The sequence below is a fragment of the Labrus mixtus genome, chromosome 6 (assembly GCF_963584025.1).
Source record: "Labrus mixtus chromosome 6, fLabMix1.1, whole genome shotgun sequence".
In the NCBI taxonomy this organism is placed as follows: Eukaryota; Metazoa; Chordata; class Actinopteri; order Labriformes; family Labridae; genus Labrus; species Labrus mixtus.
In genome coordinates, this window is record NC_083617.1 from 29893975 (window position 1) to 29915007 (window position 21033).

Here is a 21033-nt window from a genome sequence, read left to right on the forward strand (position 1 = left end):
ATACAGAATGGATCATAATTATGTATCTCTAAATTATAGTCGACATGGTTGTTGAATATAATTCTGTATTACATCAGCATGTGGTGCCCTCTCTTGGCTGTGCAGGTGCTTTACATCAATGTCAGAGTTTGTGATGTCAACACTGACTGATGCTTTCCTTGGTGTCACCTCACACCTTATTTAAATTAGAAAAAATCCTAATCATGAATATTTTGCAGTCAGCTACAGGTGTGTATTTAACATGTATACTTATTATCCCAAAGTATAAATTAAATACAGAGCACAATGAAGCTTAAAGAAATCTGGCAAAAGCAGTGGGAAGAACATGGTCTTTTAAAATAACAATGTTCACTTGTGCAATGACTTGTATTAAATAGCTGCCAGTTTGCTCTTTCATCAAAGTAAATATGGTGGCTGAAGTTTTATGAATATATAAAGTACTTTGGGTCCTCACTCAGAAAATGTGACAGCAGTTAAATTGCTGAGGGAAATGTTCCTGCTTTGTTTAAGCAGGCTGAGAGCAGCAGAGAGGAGGAGCTTGTGGAGAAGAGACTCCATGTGTAGGTGGATTTTAAAAAACCTTTTTGTAGGGATGTATAAATTATCTCAGCTAACTTACAATATCCTCTGATACTTATATGGATTAATATGCAGAACTTACTTGGTGCAATGACATGATCAACTATGTGCACTGTATTTTTTTTTAAACTGTGAATGTTCAGACTACGTTTGTAACAACCCCAGCTCTGTTTTAGTTCCACAATTATTTTATTTTATTGTGCACTCTGTGCTATTTTTTGGCTTTCCGTGTTTTTGCTGATACACTGTAAAATTCTCTGTTGTGATATAAATAAAGTTTTACCTTATCTCATCTTATCTTAAATCACAATATGATAATTACCATGATATGGTTTTAACACGATTGTCCAATTTTTAAAGATTTATTTTTGGGCTTTTTGTGCCTTTACTTGAGAGATAGGACAGTGGACAGATTCAGAAATCAGGGAGAGAGAGTAGGGAATGACATGCGGGAAAGGAGCCACAGGTCAGATTTGAACCCAGGCCGCCCGCTTGGAAGACAACAGCTTCCATACATGGAGCGCGCGCACTAACCACTGTGCCACCAGCCAATAAAACTGAAGTCACTTTATGAATAAATATGATTATTTTATTTCTTTACTATTCTTATAAAACAACTATTTTTACAAATTAGGATATGATTTTTCAAGTTTTGTTTTTCATTTAGTTATAATGTATTATGTAATGAATATGAGACATCTTGGGGGTGTAACATCACCTCAATTCAGTTTGATCTTAAAGGATCAGACTAATCCAAAAGGTTCATTAAATTTTATTCAGAGCAGAAAATAAAGTTGAATGTATAAACAATTGCAGAACCACCTGTCACATTTCACGTGCTCTCACTTTCCGTTTGATCCACAAACCTAAGGTGCCCGACTGCTCGTAAGTCTTGACCTTATAGGATCTGAACCAAATCACATCAAGGCTGCATCTTTAAATGACAATACATTTCTCTGTGACACAGCAGTAGTGGAGGATCATCTGTACCATGCTTTGAAGTTGAGTTTTAGTTCATGTCTTGACTACAGTACAGCCCCACCTACTGCCTTTTCTCTCTGTAAACCTTTGATGTGAACACTGCTTTGACAGTGGGCAGGGTGTGGCCAGGCAGCCCCGTCACCTGCTCAGGTGTGTTCATGCATTCTCAGACTCTCCCTGGATCACTGCAGGACTCATTCTGTTTGTGCAGTTTTCCCTCCAAAGACCAGGCTTCATCACAGGACTGTTAAACTGCTTCTAGATTCTTACTTCAGAGAGGATAAGGGGTAAGGTAACATACTAAGGTAAAGTGACTTATTCAGGATTGAAATTGAATAATTTCTAATTCATGTACAGTTTCCTCTGAAAAATAATTTAACATGAGCTAAATCATCTTGTTACACTATAAATAACTTCAGGAACTATTTCTGTTTAAACCACAGGTCAACAGAGACACAACAACACCACAGCAGCAGGATATATTAAGCTATGGAGCGTCTGAAGTTAGTCCTGCAGTACTTCCAGTCCAACTCTGAGTCCATCTCTAATGTTATCTGTGTCATCCTGGCCCTGGTCAGTGTCAAGCTTTACACCAGCTTTGACTTTAACTGCCCGTGCCTGCCTCAGTACAACAAACTGTACTCTCTGGGAGTGATGATCGTCCCGCCCATCATACTCTTCTTCCTGGGGGTCCTGGTCAACAGACATACAGGCATCATGATGGACGAGTGGATGAGACCCGTTGGACACAGAACCAAAAACCCTGCTGCCGTTAAGTGAGTCAAAGACGTTTGCAATTTTACTTCACCAACACTGAGTCACACACATATACAGTATAAAGTTTAGTGTTCTTGTGATATGGAAAAACTGCACATTTAAATGAGAACTTAACCACACACATTCACAACCATGTTCTGTATCTTACTGAACTATACATCAAATGACCAAAAAATGGTTCCCAGCAATGGACTACTCAAAGCGCTATTTACACCGCAGGTCACACCTACCCATTCACAAACTGACGGCAGAGGCTTAAACGTGTCCATCAGTTTTAACTAATCAATCTATACATATTCACCTACCGCTGACGCAGCAACGGGAATAATGTGGGGTTAAGTGTCTTGCCAAAGGACACATTGGCATATGGCTTCAGGAGCTGGGGATCAAACCCTTGACCTTCCAGTTGAGAGACGACAGCCTCTACCACTGAGCCACAGTCACACTGATGCTGGCCTCAGCATTTGGAACATCGGCCAGCAAAGACAACCAACATTAATTTACAGACAAAACAAACATAACTCTTCAAGCCACTCAAATTTCAGTTAGTATGTTCAAAGATATTTGAACGTCATCCTTCTCAGGGCACATTCACTTTGATCTACAAGTGGCCTGAAATACCAACATTTGAAATTACTGAAACTTAAATGTGAAAAATAAGGGTCCAGCTGCAGAAAATACAGAGATAAATATTTTTTTTTAATGGCACTTTAGTAGCCATCGAAACACTCAAAGAGTGATTCATAGCACATCGCAACAGTGACACACACATTGTCACAGAGAAGGAAGAGAGTTCAGGAGCGTTTATTGGGTTTAGTATCTGCACCAAGGTACTAAGATGATTAGAGACGCCAGGAATCAAACCTGGTAGTTGACCTGTTTATATCTCATAACAGTCTCCCTGAAAACTGGTGTTACGTCTCTCTGCAGGTACCTGTTCTCAGCCATGCTCCAGAGGGCCCTGCTGGCTCCGATGGTGTGGATCCTGGTCACTTTACTGGATGGGAAAATCTTCATCTGTGCCTTCAGTTTGACTGTCGACCCTACACTCTTTTCAGGTACCTGCAAACATGTTATAGCTGCATAGAGAAATGCAAATTCAAGGAGTATCATTACTACAGCCAAATCAGACAATGTATTATGAGGTTTGTTTCCTTAGGGTTGCCCAACAACACAGGTCTGGATGTGATCAAAATCATGGCCAAAGTCCCCTGCAAAGAGGATGTTATCTTCAGGAACAGCTCTTTTCCAAAAGCAGTCTCACGTTATGTTCGCTGCTATTCACAAGTAAGCTGCAACATCATTACCTTGCATTATCACACACACATGCATGCACTAACAAACACTTTATATCCTGTATAAAATGTTATGTGTGCAATGATAAACTGTAAACATAACATTTGTGCTTTACAAATAATTAGCAAACATTATTAACTATCACTTCATTGTTTGTTAACAGTAAAATAGCTATTAACTAAAGTTCATTAACTATCAGTTTACCCTTTATTGATGATGGTTATTAAATGTTACCAAAGCAAGCCGTGTGGTTGTCACTGTTGACACGTTTCACCTCGACATTTGTGAGGCATGAAATAGTTTCCAAATATTTCAAATAAAATCAGGAGGGGGATTTTGAACCCCTTCACTTACATTGGAATCCCTTTGGAAGCTGATTTCCTTAAAGGCTTTATATGCGATTTTTTGATCCAGCAGATGTCGCCCTTGAGCACCAGCATGAAACCAAAACAACTCGCGGTGCATTGTTGTGTTAGCATGCTAATGCTAGTGATCTTTATTATGCTGAGTACAGTATGTTATTCTTCTTTTCTCTAGTCCCTCAATTAAACAACTTTTATACACGAGGGGAGGAGTCAGCCGGCCGTCCAGGCGATGTAAACAAAGTGAAGATAGGACTCTGAAAACTCTGAAAACATCACAGACAGTGGGACTCGGGTGTTACACCCATTGTAGACAGTCATGATCACAGAGTTATTTTCAGAGGATATACTTGATTTATATTATATTTAAGTGTGAAAAATCACATTTAAAGCCTTTAAAGTTAATAAGGACAGGGGGGGAAACTTCCATCAAATGTCCGGGTGAAACATCAACCGACACAGCATGGCTAGAGTTCACTTTAACTCATCTTTTCATGTGGAAGTGTCAGGAACAATTGGTGCCACTGACTGACAACTCCATTTTGGCTCCTCGCTGAGGTTACACAGAATGACTGATTCTGACTTTCCTCTTCCTGTAAAGGCAATAGGCTGGTCCACCCTCCTCTTCCTCATTGTACTAGGAGCAGTTGGTCGCCTCGTCAAGCCCTGCATTGACGACCATGGGACCTTTCTGCAGACACGCTACTGGAGCAACTACCTGGACGTGGAGCAGAAGCTCTTTGATGAAACCTGTGTCCTGCACGCTCGAGACTTTGCCCGTAAATGTGTTGTGCAGTTCTTTGAGGACATGAGGGAGGACGCTGTGATTCGCCTTCCCTACCCAGCCTTTATTACAAACACCAAAGACGAGTGGGAGGATGAAGAGGAGGAGAGACTTCATGGGATTTCGAAGCAGGAGCAGATGGACCGGCTGCTCAACAAGTGGTACTACAGTAAACCTGAACTGGACGTCACTAGGATAGCACACAGACCCCGGACGTGTGTCACCTGGGAGGACCGTGATGGGAAGCTTTTATTTTCTGATGTCTGAACACATTCAGTGGTGTTTATCTGCTGGATGAATCATGACATGGAGATCATTTCACTAAAATTAATCTACTACAGCATGTTAGATTTCCTTTTCCTCAGAGGTAGCAGTAAGGTCTTAAAACCAATTTTCACTACCCAATCAGTGAAAGCTTTCAGCTGCATCTCAGGGTCCAGCAAATGGAGATGCCAAAGGTTTTATCACAGGACCCTATCATGAGCTTTTGGTACCACATCTGTATGGGAAGAGGCGGTGACCCCCGTCACTGTTCTTTGGGTGTCCTTCATGTAGCTGTTCACAGACTTTTGAACTCTTCCTGTTTGATGCTGCAAGAGGTGTTTATGGTTAGCTAATGTCTTTTTCCAGTGTTCATTCGGTCTGTTTCTACTTTACTGAAGTAGTGTTCAATCAACTTTTTTGCAACTCAAAGTTGATATTGGGGAGATGTACTGGTCCCAGATGAGGTTATGTACAGCACAAGTGGCAAACTAAGGTGATGGAAAATGCTGCAGTTCCTTTCAGTGTCCACTTTAGGATGTCTTAGCCAGGAGGCTTAAGGCCCGCCTCAACTCCACCTGCTTGTCTGTTAGTTTGATCAAAGGCTGTGTCTGAAACTACGTCACATGGAGTATGTGGTACGATCCAAAATCAAAGCATGCAGTTTTGTGTATGCGATGAATGTCTACTCGACGGGCCAGAAGTTTTAAGTATGAAACGGGAGCACAGTGGTCATACTAAACCAACCCAAAATGCATTGCGGCTCTCTGACTATCCAGTAGCAGAGTAATCGTGTTGCATTATGTTTTACATGTTGATACGTAGCTCTTTTTAGTAATAAATGGATGCAAATTGCTGAATTATATTACGGACTGACCGTTACGATAGCTTGCTGCTAGATTATCCATCGTAGCTCGAATCAGAAATACGCCATGTGACCCTTGGTTAAGTATGATGCCAATAGCATATTAGAGGATTTGTATGCAGTATAAACTGAGTGTGTAGTAGGCAGTATGTTAGTATGGTGTTTGGACACAGCCAAATTTAGAAGAAGATAGCATTTCCAATATGGCGACCTGCCATGGGTAAGAATCGAAACGTCTCTTCAAAAACCATCTGAACCGTCTCAATTCAAGGGGAAACATTCTTCAAAGGACCCAGCCTTCGTGGGCTGCACAGGCTAATCGTCAGAACATGAATGAGTTTATCAGACTTCAATTGAGAGGTGTGTAATAAACCAAAACACATGGATTCTGAGGGGTTCCTTGTAGCTTGATGCCCCTCTCTTTAAGTGTGAAGATAGGAAACTGGCTGGTTGTGACTGAATGCCATGTTTTAAAAACTTGGTAAAAACATCTCAATATAATACTCACAATAAATTAAAATGTATAAGGACTTTAACGATTCGATCTGTATGACTTTTAACTTAGAGTGCCCCCCAGCCACATCAGATAGGACTGGAAATAAGTTAGAGGTCACCTAACAGGAGAGGGAACACAGGTACAGTAAGTTCTGGCCGTGACTACAACAGCAATAACGGATGCTTAGAACACTACATACTCTAACAAAGTATGTAGTGTATTGTTCAGTCAGATATTAATGGCTATGTTTTTGTTTCAATACATACATATTGTGCTCATATACTTTTGTATCTAATACATTTGTTCTTTTAATTGTGATGTCTGGACTATTGGAATAAAGTTTTTCTTTGGAGCAGAGGGTCATTTGACTGTCAGGGTTTGGGCTGGTAGTTTTGCATACAGGTTGTTGACATGGAGCTCTAACCACACTGACTGATGGAAACATGCAAAATGTAAATTTGTATGGTGGTCGGGAAGTGCAGAACTAAATTACAAAGTGTCACACACTTTTACAAAACTTGAGACAAATTTACATTTTGGAAAACATTTTCTAAAACAAAATAACAAAAGCAAAAACAAATGAATGTTTTAAAAAGACTGTGTGAAATGTGTTACACAGAGTTTATGGTGTCTGTTTTGTTCAAGCCACCAGAGACAGATATCACACAGTCTTTCCATCAAAACAAAATCATTAACCGCTCACTCAATCACTTCCGGTATTTGTATTTCCGGACCTGGCAAGATTCTGCTTTTGTAAATTGGCTCCATGACTGGTTAGTGTCTGTCACTTGAAAATTTGTGTCAGCACTCGTAAAAGTTTTTTGCATTATGCACATTTGTTTTTTTCCTTGGTAGATTTTTTTTGCTTGCTTTTTTTGTGTGTTTTTTTTCTCAAGCTTAAAGTGTTTCACACTTTGACATTTTGGTTTGCACTTCAAAGCCACCGTACTTTTGGAACCAAATGAATTTACAGATTAACACAAAGATACTACTTTACACATCAGTGTAAGATAACATTTAAATGTATCCTAATTCAACTTTAAAGCCTAGTTGTTTGGAGTAAGTGCATCCCTATGTATCCCATATCCCCATCTGTATATGAACTCTTGTATTGGTTCCATTTAATCAGACAAGTGGAAGTCGCCACCATCGCAATGGTGTCTGGACTGCTTTTTTTCCCAAGCCTTCAACTTCATCACTTATTGAACTGGATTTCAGCGGTTTCCATTATAATATTACTGTTCTGAACTGTCCTTGCAACAGAGGAACATTTACTCCTGATTGTTACACAAGAGCATCCAACACTTCCATCTTATAGTCTGTCATGTTTTTTTAAAGGCACATGTTTTCTTATTGATGTTTGTATAATGTGATGTATACTCTCTATCTATGGGATTTTTATGTTAATATACTGTACGCAAAGCAATCACATTTTGTTTTATCTGAAGTTTATGTTAAAGGTCCCATATTCTCCTTTTCTGGTTTTATATGCTCTTCAGTGTGTTTTCCAAGTGTCCTGTGCATGTTTAGGCACATCTATTTGCAAAAATTCAAAGTCCGCGGAAACGCGGCTTCTCCTATGTCCTCCTGTTAGCTGTAGCATTAGCTGCATGTAACGCTCGGTTCTAGCCCCCCTCGATAATAATTTGTCAGTCCGACGTCATTGTCAGTGTGATATCACTGATCTAAGCCCGTTGGCTCGTTGTGGCAAGCCCTGCAGCTTATGTTGCACGCCCACGATATGCCGTAGCCTGCGGTAGCACAGTAGTGCTAAGGTGCTAATGTTTATGCTCCCCTCGGACGGAGCCAGTGGCTGCAGTCCCAATATGGTAAAAGAGGTGGGACATTTCCGAGAACCATGCTGAGCAACTGACCAATAATGACAGAGCGGATCGGCAGACCAATCAGAGCAGACTTGGCCCACGTGGGGTCTAACAGTGTGGGCTCAACAGAGCGTAGCTGACGGACTCAGAGCGTAGAGGGAGCAAGGAGGAGCAGTACATGAAAACAGACACTTTTTTATAACTTTATCTATTGTGAACATACAAAAGTAGGTACATAGATTAAATATAAGAACCCCAAAAAGGGCAGAATATGACCTCTTTAAGTGCAATATTAAGATGCGAAAGTTTCATACCTCAGCAGTGACATACATACATATATATATATATATATCATATCATCGCTGCGATGAGGACTTTAGCCTCCATACATGGGTCGTGAGACCTAACCACTAGGCCATCGACACCCCTTCAGTTGTTATATTTACTTGTCTCAAATAGAAATTTCTCAGAGAGCTAACATCATATGAACATGTCAATTTATTACCCAGAAATACAAAAGACAAGCAGTGACACAGACATATCAGAGATGAAGACAAAGACACACCAACATACAATAGGGGGATGGAAGTTAAATTGTAGTAAGTAGTAAGAGAATAAGTTGTTTTGAAGACAAATACCTGAATCAAAAGAAATGAAACAGTATGTCGACTAATGTTTAGATGATTGTCTCTTCTGGCGGAGAGGAGACTGCACATTCCACTGCCTCAGTCCAGGAGTTCTAAAACACAGAAAAGAGATTCAAATCAAAGCCTCCCTGCAGACACTGTCTCTCTAACAGACTTTACACACCATCCTCCAGACAACATGTGAAAGTGCCTGCAGGAGCACAACTGTGACTGGAACATGGACTTACTGCTGCTCATTTGACCTCACATGTAGAACACTGGTTTCCCCGACAGGAGCTGTGAGGACACAGTAGACTGATGAATGGAAATCTAATGCTGAGTACATCAAAGATTGAGCACTTTTTGATTGACTTAAAGCTGGTTTCTTATTGAAACAAGGCTCTCATAATCATAAACTGCAGCCTGAACACCATGTGAATGACATTTAGTGAATCTTGATAGCTTACTTCTTCCTTGGTCACTGAAGATGGCACTCAGTCCTTCATCAAACGTTAGGTTAATGTTGACACCTGGATAACAGGGAGGAGGACGGATTGAGTTTATGGTGTGAGGGGAAGACATACATTTTATTTAAAATGACTAAATTTGCACACCATTTATGACATAAAAACAGAATGAAAGGTATTTGTCAAGTGCTGTTTGTAAACACAAACATAAATTTAGGCCCCCCTAATGCATTTACCAAACGTAAAATAAACAGAACCACTTTGATTGAAGCTGCCTATGTACTGACTGTGTGTGGCAAATCTAATCAAAGGGAAATGTAAGTATTTTAAATAGCATTATGTTTTGTGTTACTCTGTATGGTAAGTTAAAGCTTACAACGTGAGCAGCTGGCCTCCATACAAACTTGTTTCATATATGCGGTCTGGTTAGCAACATTAGCCTTTGGTCTGTAACAAGGTTATTGTTGTGTTGTTTCATTCATGTAGTAGGGTTAGCAATGTTAGCATGTTTTGCTCTTCCTCTGTCTCTACATCGGCAGACAGAAACACTTTTGTGCCCCCTAGAGGCACACCGACAAGTTGCGCAGCTGTTATCGTTTAGGCACACTTTGCAGAAGAGAGAGGGGCAAGGTTAAAAGGGAGCTCTTTGCATTTAAAGAGACACAAATCAAATCGAAATTGTCTGAGAAATGCTGTTTAGAGCTGGTTTAAACAAAGTCAGAAACATTCTCTGGTGCTTGATGCACATTATATTTTGACCAAAGCATGACACAGACGTTTCATTTAGACCACAGGAGACTGTGTTAAAAGGTGGAAAGGTCTATGATATCTCACCTTTAATACATCTCCAATAATAAGCAACCACACCACTAATACACACTTTCTGTTCTAGAAGATTATGAGCGTTACATCATGCAGTTTATATCACACCAGGAAGCACATTTATCAGAGGAAAAAAGTTGCCAGAGATGTAAACCCCGCCTCAGAAGGTCAAGGGGCGTTAAAGTATGGGCTCTTCAGTCTATTTAAGCTTGAGGATGTAGGAAAGAGTCGGTCGTCTCTCCTCCAGAAGGTTTGGGGTTTGATCCCCGGCTCCTGCAGTCACATGTCGATGTGTCTCCAGCTACCTCCACCAACCTCGATGTGTCCTTTACCCCAAAAAGAAAATGTACCCCAAATTGCTCCCACTGCAGCTTCAGCGGTGTGTGAATGAGTATAAGTGGTTAGTTAATACTGACGGATGCTTGTATGCTTTTTTATTTGACAACTGATAGGACGTGTCAAGTCTCCAGATCGATCTGAAATATACCTGATGAGGTGTTTGTGATGTGCTAAGTAGAGGAAAGGCCAATACAGAGAAATGGTCTCTTACCCTTTGGTGTGCTGATGGCTCGGTCATTCACGACTCCTTTAAGCATCACTAAGAACAAAGTCACAAAAGACAGTCAACAGCTGATCAGGAAATAGATATCTTTAAGGTAATGTCTTGCATATAGAAACCATCAGATTGATTACATATAAAAAAAATTGTTAGATTAGCAATAATACATCAGATAATTCAGTTACACTTGAACTCAGGTTTATACAGCTCCTGTAAATACATAATTACTCTATTGGTACAGTTATCTTCCCAAGTCATTTCTCAACTGCATTTTGAAGGATTTCAGAAAAGAAGATAAGATGAACTTTATTGTCCCAGTGGGAAGTTTGCCTTGGACTTCACATTGCTCTGATGCAGTAACAAAATACAAAAAAATAACATTAATTTATCAGCAAAACATGTCAATTACCTCATCATTCAATTCTGTTCCATTAAATCTCTTCTTAAATGACTGAATTGTTTGCAGCTGTGTTCTTGTGTTGGTAAGTTGAAAGCGTGTGCCTGTTGTTCCCAATTAGCATATTAGGTAACCACCCTCTAATGCCCATAAAAGGGCATGAGTACAGGGCCCTGCAGACATGCAGAAACGCATGCTGATAGAAAAAAATAAGGTTGATGAGAAATCTATATGGAGGGTTGAAGGTTGCGCTGGTGGAGCACTTGAATCCTAACGGAAGAGAAAAGTATCAGTTGTGAAGTGGAGGAAGTACTGCAGGAAGTCAGAAGGCAGTTAGGAAACTCCAAGTGGAAACTATAGAATCAGGCTGATTTTGTCACTGACGCTCGCTCACGTCGTGTGTTGTTAGGACAGGCTGTTAGACAACTGTAGATATAAATGAAATGTAATAACCAGTCATTTTGCCCGAGCTGGTCAGCACTCAAATGTTAGTAAGAGGGCTCTTGAGTGTTCGTAAATTCTGTTCTTACCAAAGAACTAACCCCTCACAAAAAAGAAAACATTGGTGAATCACAGAATCTTCTTCAAAACTTCTTAATTAATTTTTAAGAACGGTTGGTGAATGAGGAGAAATGTATTTATTTCACAAGACATAAACAATGTGGATTCTGAAAGTTTCACTGTGTTTTTTTAAATGAATCTTTTGCTTGTTGTGAAAAAAACAAACAAAAAACCCTGAGAAGGATCGTACCCATTGATGCACGTACAGACTGTAAAAAGAATTCTCCTTCAAATTCACAAGACATTTTGCTGATTTTACTTATCGTCCTACCTGTTCTTTCCAGAGTGATTGACTTAGACTGGACACCTTCCTCCTGCCTGGATCTATGAGCACGCCTGAGAAACAGAAACACACAGAAACATACACAAATGATTGTCTCTATTTTCACACTGATGCCACATGCATGTAAGTGTGTATGCAGCCTGTGCTGAAAGAAAGGCACATTGACTGAATGACTGTGGACATGCCTACCTGAAGCGTCCTGCAAGAAGATGACTTTTTTTACCCTTGCTCTCTCGACATGTTACCGGTCTGTAACAGCCACATGAATCGCACTGAATGAACTGCACTGTCCTTTTAATAATTACATTTTTGAAAACTGCATGGCAGTGCCTCTATACTAAAGTGATTATATCAACTGAGAATATTGGTAGGATCTGGAGTATTTGTAGTCAAGAGGTCAAACCTCAATGAGTCTCAATAAAAGGGGATGGGTCTCAAAGCCAGCTACTTAAACCAGATTTATACATACACCTGTTTTTTCACTGCTTCCTGGGGCCATAGCTGTTGGAGCATTTATACTTCACAAGGGTCTTCAAACTGAGACTGAGTCTTGTTCACAAAACTCCCCAAGTTTTCAGTGTGAACGCAAACAGGCCTGGCAGCCCCCTAGTAATTTTCTGCACATAGTCCGAGTGAGCTGATGTGAGAACACAGCAGGATATAATCAGGAGCTGCAACATCTCAAACCAACTTGTGAAAAACAAATCAGTCAAGAAAAGAAAAATCCACACCCTTTACTGATCAGCCGCAGTGAGGGAAGCCTACCTGTCAGTGTGAGCCAGTCTAGCAGACAGGACGTTTGGCCGCCGTGGCTGTGGAGTAGCAAAGGTAAATGGGAGGAGGGGCTTGGACTTGGAAGAGCCGAGGACTGGAGCCTGACGAGAGCAGATACCATCACACATTCAATGAGTCACAGGTACTGGCCTGTTTTTGTCCATAACATAATAAAAAAGTGAATCTAAAATCATTTTTTTATGATGAATACATTTGAGAAGAAGCGAGTTTTAATCCAAAAGATTTAGAGTATCTCTGGTGTGATCGTACCTGTGCAGTGGGAGTTCTGGCGTCTCCTTCCAGACTGCAGTTGTCCATTTGTTGCTCCACCTCTCTCTCCCTCTCAGCTGTCTTCAAAGCAAACTCCAGCTCAGCCGCCAGCTGCTCATCTCCAGAGAAAAACTCCTTCACCTCGTTACGGTAATCCTGCATCGTCACCTGATGGAAACAATGGGTTCAAGTGGAACATGAGTTAGAGTCACACTAAGAATGTGATGTAGCCTCAAAAAGGCTGTTCATTCTGGGCCATGACTTTCTTTCCTAGGACTTTCTCTCCGTTTTAGCCCTCCACCTGCCTTAGCTACTTCTAGAGATAGATGAGTACATGATGTTAATAAATTAAATCCATAGAATCTAATGACATTTAGGCAGTCCTGCTAAGTCAAACATTTCACTTTTTACCGTTCCTTTGACCTGTTTTTATTTAGCTTTTAATGTCCTAGCCTTCAATCTACCACAAAGTTCTTACTTTATTTCAAAATAAAATTAGGGTTGAATTCAAACAGCAAGTAAAGTACTCTTAGCTTAAGGTAGTAAAAATAAAAGCCTAAGGGCCTGATTTACTAAAGGTTTGCGTGTCTTAAAACGTGTGCAAACGTGATACCACCAGCAAAAAAAGTGCTATCTGACAGCGCGCAGTGAGGATTGCGTCTTTCAAATGAACAAAACAACACACATTGTCCATTTAGTACGTTTGCCTTAATGAATATGCAATATGGGGCGTTTCTGCCCTAACGTGCAAAATACTGGGAGGAGAAAATGCAAACAAGTTAAGTTAGTACACACATTTACGATTTACCTCCTGCTAAACCAGGAGACCAGCATTACACACAACAGGCTGCTGTTATTGTAGTTAGGAGGAGACATAGGCACAACAAAAGAAGGCATAAAGATTGCGCTTTCCCCACGTGTTTAAATATTTCAAATGACAGAAAATTTTATTCAATATTCTAATCGTTAAGGAAGAGAAACACCATGATTAAACTACAGGCTATTGTTGCCATAGCCTACAGCCAAAGAAAACTGAACATTCACAGCCTCTGAACTCTATAGAATTTCAACATTGACATTTAAGTCTTCCTATTTCCCTCTTTTCGCCAACATTACATTTTAAACTGGGATTTCCTTTTTCTCTGGTCGCTCGTCTCTCCCCCAGCTCGCCCCCTCCGGTGCGCTCCTCTCCATGGTGCACGCGTCTCCTTCCTCTAAAGCCCGCTGCTACTACTCTGTAGGACGCTTGGATGGGGGTACCTCTCCACTGTTTGTACCCCCGTCTTCAATACCTTTTTCCAGAGCATTTATGTCCGATCAGACACAGCACTGGCCAGCTGTCTGGTGCGCAACAACGGCCCGAGTGTAGAGCGCCCGTGCCACAGAGGACACAGCTCTCACCTCCTGCTCAATGTATGACACTTCATTCTTAAGATGAAGGGAAGAAAAGAGAGGCCCTGTTTAATGCCGATGTTTTCTTATAACCAAATTTTCTTTGTAATATTCAGATTTATCTCCTATAACTCAAAAGTATTGTGCGTTTATTTGCCTCTCCCACTAATACCTATTTTGCGCTTGCAGTCATCCCGCTTTCTGTCCAAACTCTCCATGATGTAAACCAGTAGAACACGCAAAAGCCTAACTTAAATATTACCGCATCCACAAGGTTTGCACCTGGTGTCATTCACGCAAATTTTCTTAGTAGATCACCCGCAAAACGCCCACCAACCAAACGTGCAAACTTTTGGAGTGAACACGCAATTTAGTACTCTTTACTTGGGAGCTTAGTAAATCTGGCCCTAAGTATTTAGATTTTTAAATGTGAAATAATGGAATTCCAAACATGGGATTATAAATGTAGTTAAATTAAGTGATTCAAATTGTTATCGCGCTATTATAAATACATCAATGAAAAAACTGAAAGTGATCTTCGTTCCTTATTTTTCAAATGATGAAAGTCATTCAACTGCACACCACTAACTACAGAAATCATGACTGCATAGAGATGCAGATGCACATTTCCAAGCTGTGTTCTCACCTGGAGGTATGCCATAAGGTCTCTGAGGACAGGAGAGCGTTTCTGCTCAAGCAGACTCTTCAGGCCGATGATGAGAGGAACTGTGTTCTCTATGAAGGCCTTCTTCTGGACCTGTGCACAGAAGCATAAAGCCAATCATTAACCAATCATACTGAACTGCTGTTTTAGGAAAGTAGGAAACAAAATGTCAACTCCTATTGTTTCTGCAGGACTACAATACTTTGTTACATGCAACAGTCATTTAGGGGTGCAACCCTAGTAATCAACCAGATGTTTGTCCATAATGGGAGTCAACCAACTTTTCTAGTTTCAGGACTAAAAACACCTTAAACCTAAATATGCATCTTATCCTTTGACTGAGTGTCTGTAAGACCTATCCCAGCGTTACTGACCTGGCCTCCCAATAAAGGAAGTGGCCCTATTGGTTCATATGTATGTGAAGTAGTTAGGCTGGTTTGTTATAGGAAATTAGTCAAATATGAAAGAAAACATGGTATTCTCCATGGGTTGTTAAAGAAGTCAACAATGAGTGTCCAGATGAGCTCAGGTTCATGTACAATGATTGTGAAGGAGATGTTTTGTGTTAGCTGTGGTGAGTAAAAAATAATCTGTATTATGCAATATTACTGCAACGTATCCAGCCACAGTTATTAAATTAGCTGTTTGTTGCTTGCTAGCAGCCACCAGAGAAACAGCCAAATAAATCGGCTTTGATAAAGCAGCTGTGAAGGAAAGAAACTGGGGATAGAAGAAGCTGCAAAAACATATTTTCAACTTGGCTTAGTCTGCTGTGGTGTAGACAGCTTCTCGTAATGGTGCTGTTTTGAGTAATTTATTATATTTGCATTCTTTTTCTGCAGTTTGTAAGTCTCTCCATTATTTGCCCACTTTTTGGTGGAAGCCATTCCTCTGCCTAACATCTGATTTGAAACATAAATATGCATCCTCAGATTTGAAATATTGCCCTGCGGCCGCTATTTCCACCCTACCTTACTTCAGCAGCAGAGTGACGTTGATCAAGCCCAAAACACTGACTGTTGTTTAAAAACAGTTGTACCATATTTCACCTACCTGTAGTTATTTTCATGTAGCTCACCTGTGATACCACCTTCTTCTGTGCAGCCTGCAGGACAGCTTTGGCCATGTTAGCCATGTTCTCCTCCTCTGGTTCCTCCTCTGCTGGGCCTCCTGCTGGAGCAGATACAGCCTGCAGCTTCATCTCCTTCAGACTCAGAATTTTAAAGGTCTCTGAAAGAATTTCAACACCGTCTGCATCCAGTGGCAGCTCCTCGTCTGCAAAGCATGCTGGAAAAGGGAAAGGTTTAAGAAGTTTATTCCTAGGCAAAGAAAAGTGATGGCTAATAGTTCAGAATCCACAAAGACAATGAGTCAAGATGCCTGAAGATGTTTCCTGTTCATAAAAAACTTTATAATTATAGAGACCCTGGGCTGATTTTATTATTCATGTCAGACAGAGATGGAAAATTAAATTATTGTTCTATATGCAGTATGATAGATTTCTCGCACAGCTCTGATTCTAAATCCACACGCATGCTTACCCAGGACAGACTGGTTGATTTTGTTGACAATGTTGAAGCGCTGGGCGTCTGTGAAGTGCTCCAACAGGAAGCGGTAGATCCTAAAACGCTTCTCACGGTGCTGTGCTCCTTTCAGTGAAAACTTAACCCTTTCTCTGCAAAAAGTTAAAGAAATAACTCATATTGTTTGCATTAAGTGTAAACCGTTTAGGTTTATTTATTCACTTTAAGTCAAACTTGGATGTAAAAGTGATTTTTGTTAAAAAAAATTAAATAAAATGTTAAGCCAAACATGAACTAGATGTCAGAAATAGTTTCCCCCGCGTCCTACCTCTCACTTTGAGTGAACTTGTTGTAGGTCTTGTGTTGGTCATAGGAGTTGAAGTGGAAGATGCACTCGATGAAATGCATGCTGAACATTTCTGGGTTCTTCTTTAGCAGCAGGTGGAGCAGGCAGTATTCACACAGACTGGGACAGAGAAAACAGGAAGTACAAAACTTGATATAATAATTGTGATTTTTTAATTTTTTTACTGCTTAAAGGCTTTATATGCGATTTTTTGATCCAGCAGATGTCGCCCTTGAGCACCAGCATGAAACCAAAACAACTCGCGGTGCATTGTTGTGTTAGCATGCTAATGCTAGTGATCTTTATTATGCTCGTATCTTCACACTGCATGTAAATTTACCTGAAATGAGCGTGATCTAGAAACACAGTTAAGCAGTGAGTACAGTATGTTATTCTTCTTTTCTCTAGTCCCTCAATTAAACAACTTTTATACACGAGGGGAGGAGTCAGCCGGCCGTCCAGGCGATGTAAACAAAGTGAAGATAGGACTCTGAAAACTCTGAAAGCATCACAGACAGTGGGACTCGGGTGTTACACCCATTGTAGACAGTCATGACTCACAGAGTTATTTTCAGAGGATATACTTCATTTATATTATATTTAAGTGTGAAAAATCACATATAAAGCCTTTAAAGCAATATTACATTTCAGTTTGTTTATGTACGATGTGAAACTGTGTCATCGTATCATAGTATACACGTTTTATTATAGGTATACTATGATATATGACATTTGCCTTGAAAATGATAATGGCAGTACAAAGATTTGAATGTATGTCACCATGTCTTTGTATATGACACATAAACCCAAATGACAACTCAAATGTGCATTTCCTTTCATCATGTCACGCACGGTTATTTAAATGTGATATTAGCACCCTTTACTGCCTACTTTTAAAAATCCTGCATCATGCAGCCCTGGTTAAATAAAAAAAATGAGAAACAGATCATATATTCAGATATGTATTTGATTCTATAATTATTTACTTGGTCTGGTCTTCCTAGCCATGCACACTGTCTTTTACCTGGCGATGGCAGGGATTGGGTCGACCAAGGCCACCATGAAGCGAAAGAAGAGAGACCCCTTCCATTTCACAAACTCCTCCTGGAATATAAAAAAAGCTATTAGTAAAAGGTAGAAGTCCATCCACCTGAAATCATGTGGAGTTCTAAACTGCTAATAAAAAACCTGAGTGAAGATAATAACTATTTGAAAAAGTGTTAAAAGTCACACAAAAAGTGATGCATAGAAGAGTTTATATCTTTATTAAAGCGAACATGGAACCACACAGCGATTTTTACCTAAATGTACTGAAGCCTATGACTTTTAGTATCTCTAATTCACTGAAGCACCTGCTGATGAGTTCAAAGAACACCAGAGTTCATGAATTTATGATTCCAACAAATTCTTCAGTGACGCTCCACAGTAACCCCTCCCCCAGGTGGGTGACACTCCCACAGCTAGGTGTTTGTTCTGCCCTCTGAGTCTGCCTTCTCACCATAAACAATAGGACATGGAGCGAGAAAGCTTGAGCCTCATCCCCTTCCAGAGAGAGGGCGTGGTCAGACACAGCTCATTTACATATTTAAAGGTACAGACACAGAAACAGCCTGTTCTGAGCAGGGCTGAAATAGAGGGGTTTATAGACATGATTAGAGTGGATTTACAACAAGAAACTTCACACACATGTTTTAGGGAGCTCTGAGACTTATTTAAACTGATTGAAAAGGTGTGACCTTTACCGATTAAATATGTTGAATTACCCAATTTATTCGATTTAAGTTCACCCAAAATAGATATTTACCAACATTTTCAAACTGTTACCTAAAGAGGGCACTGGAGAGCTTGAATATAGGTTATATCACATGCCCTATCTACAGAGGCTAGAGTAAAAATAAAAAAAACAAAGAAAGAAGCCTAGAGAAGAATGTGGTTAGAAGAACTCTCACCTGAAGCAGGTTGGTCAGCATGATGAGGGTCTGTTCCCTGATTACAGCTTCATTATCTTGCAGACAGGCGGAGATGTTTGGGATGTAGTGATCCACGATGTTGGTGTATCGAACACACAAATCACACATGATCACCACCACATTGTTGCGCACGGCAACCTCTGTGCCAACCTCCAGCTCTCTGGCAAACACCGGCAGGTACTTCTGGACCAGTTCCTCATGCTGCAGACAGAGTTTACCTGATGCAGACAGATGCAGAAATGAATGGAGGGTCTGGAAGATGACAAACATTATTAGAAAAGGACTCATGAAGGCAGATAGAAAGTTTACCTAAGGTGATGACTCCGTGCGCTCTAACTCTGGTGGGCAGAGAGTTTGCTCTGAACTGAGACAGAGGCTGTGAGGCCGGTACCTCTCCCTGTAACTCTGTCAGGAAGAAACAAAAAACATAAATAGCTACAAATACAGTATATACCAAAAATGTATCTCTACTGTAATAATGTCCTCGTGCTGGACAATTAATTGTTTCGATTTCAGTTATGTCTTTGGCTTCCCACGATCATGACAACAAGATCATGGAGATTAAACGATTACTAGCCACATGCCGTGTTGTGATATGTGTTATAAGTGTTATATTTTGGTAACTTTTTTTCATTTCTTGCTTGTTTTTCAAAGTGTTCAGATTGTTAAAGTGTTGAGTGTTTAAGTTTGATAAAAGCATGGGATGCAGATGTTGTAAAATCATGTTTAATAATCAGAATCTCAATAGAAATCAATAAAGCCCTAAAATGTTTCATAAGTAGAATTTTTTCATGTATTTATAACTTATTTTTTAATAAACTCCAATATTTCTTCATACACAACCAGACATCAACAGATATTTATCCTCTCTATAATCAAACAACGTTTGGACAGTACACCATCAAATACAGAATATACATTCACAAAGGTAAAATCTTGAATAATTTAGTCTGTAGTCGTAGGATTCATGTGTTTTGACTTTAATATTATTCAAGTTGTTTTTGCGCCAGTGAAGATGAGTTAACACTATACAGAAACATTTAAGAGACTTTGAAATGTTAAAGATCAAGTTTTTGTAAGAGCTCAACTGAGCTTTTTTCTTGATACACTGGTATCTGAGTAAAAGTCAAGAGCAAGAAGCTGCTAGAAATTGTGGTACATACGCTAAACTGAGGGTTAATTAGAAACAGTGTGTACTTAAAAGAGTCTTTTAAACGGCTTCATCATTTGTTGTTCAGATATAAAATTATACAAATAAACAAAAACTAGAAGCCAACAAAACTCTATCATACTCAGTCTCTGTGAGCATTCAGTTTGTATGTCAGGCGAAAGACATTCTTAGATGTTTTGTACAGGCAGGACACAGTAGCTCTGTCTGGTCGTTGTTCATCCCTCATACCTGCCACTCTGTCAGATTGTGTTGTCAGGACCGATTCCACAAGCAGCACCGTCCTCTTGCCAACCTTTAAAGGACAGTGGAGTGATGCCACACCCAGAGTGTGGAGGTGTTTTATCTGGAACAGAGATCATCTTTAGATCAAGATTAGATTAGAAAACTTTATTAATCCCCAGCGGGGAAACTCATTTGCCAACTGTTCAATTCATACACAATCACAGTACACTACAAGAGTAGCTTTCAAGCACTGGGACAGTGTAGACCTATGGGTTCATGTCTCGGTCAACTAAAGGGTAATGTGACAAATACAGCCATTTAAATAGATGCCTCAAATAGCCTGTTTCTGGACAAAAAAATGAATTTCGCTAAAACAACCTAAAAACTGTTTACTGTTCACTGTTACTGTTGTCCCTGTATATGTTCTCTTCTGTGTGCGCCTGCTGCAAAACTAATTTCCCTTTGTGGGACAATAAAGAATCTGAATCTTGTTAATATTTCCCATTCTGTGGTCAATATTTAGATTTTGTTTCTTTTCTTTATTTGAAACATTGTTCTTTTCAATTTTAAATGGACATATTTCACATCTCTAAAATTACTTTGTACATCAAAGCAAATTGGCAAATCTTATCCTCTGTCAGTGACAAGACAACCAAAAAAGAATGATTTAATCTACAGCTGTCTGTATCGGACGTTTGTTGTGATGGTGTTTTGTCTTTATGACTTAAAGAAGAGGGTGAAGAATGTTTCTGAGCAACAGAT

The 21033-nt window shown here is 39.9% G+C and overlaps 2 protein-coding genes across 2 annotated transcripts in view; one reads left to right on the forward strand and one right to left on the reverse strand.

Moving 5' to 3' along the window:
• Window positions 1–1440: 1440 nt before the first annotated feature.
• On the forward strand, window positions 1441–6753 carry calhm3 (calcium homeostasis modulator 3). Its single transcript, XM_061040829.1, has 5 exons — window positions 1441–1865; window positions 2004–2336; window positions 3268–3395; window positions 3497–3624; window positions 4597–6753. The coding sequence occupies exons 2-5, from the start codon at window positions 2050–2052 to the stop codon at window positions 5044–5046; spliced, it is 993 nt and encodes a 330-aa protein (XP_060896812.1). The 5' UTR covers window positions 1441–1865; window positions 2004–2049; the 3' UTR covers window positions 5047–6753.
• A 1951-nt stretch (window positions 6754–8704) lies between these two features.
• Window positions 8705–21033, reverse strand: part of ncapd3 (non-SMC condensin II complex, subunit D3) — a 28440-nt gene continuing 16111 nt past the window's right edge. Inside the window, exons 21-35 of the mRNA XM_061040830.1 lie at window positions 20278–20392; window positions 19188–19283; window positions 18858–19096; window positions 17933–18012; window positions 16891–17028; window positions 16581–16714; window positions 16118–16326; window positions 15022–15132; window positions 12984–13151; window positions 12705–12814; window positions 11928–11992; window positions 10690–10737; window positions 9318–9380; window positions 9099–9147; window positions 8705–8963 (exon numbers count right to left, since the gene is read on the reverse strand). Coding sequence (XP_060896813.1) covers window positions 8894–8963; window positions 9099–9147; window positions 9318–9380; window positions 10690–10737; window positions 11928–11992; window positions 12705–12814; window positions 12984–13151; window positions 15022–15132; window positions 16118–16326; window positions 16581–16714; window positions 16891–17028; window positions 17933–18012; window positions 18858–19096; window positions 19188–19283; window positions 20278–20392 — 1695 coding nt within the window. The 3' untranslated portion in view covers window positions 8705–8893. The remainder of the gene's footprint in view (window positions 8964–9098; window positions 9148–9317; window positions 9381–10689; window positions 10738–11927; window positions 11993–12704; window positions 12815–12983; window positions 13152–15021; window positions 15133–16117; window positions 16327–16580; window positions 16715–16890; window positions 17029–17932; window positions 18013–18857; window positions 19097–19187; window positions 19284–20277; window positions 20393–21033) is intronic.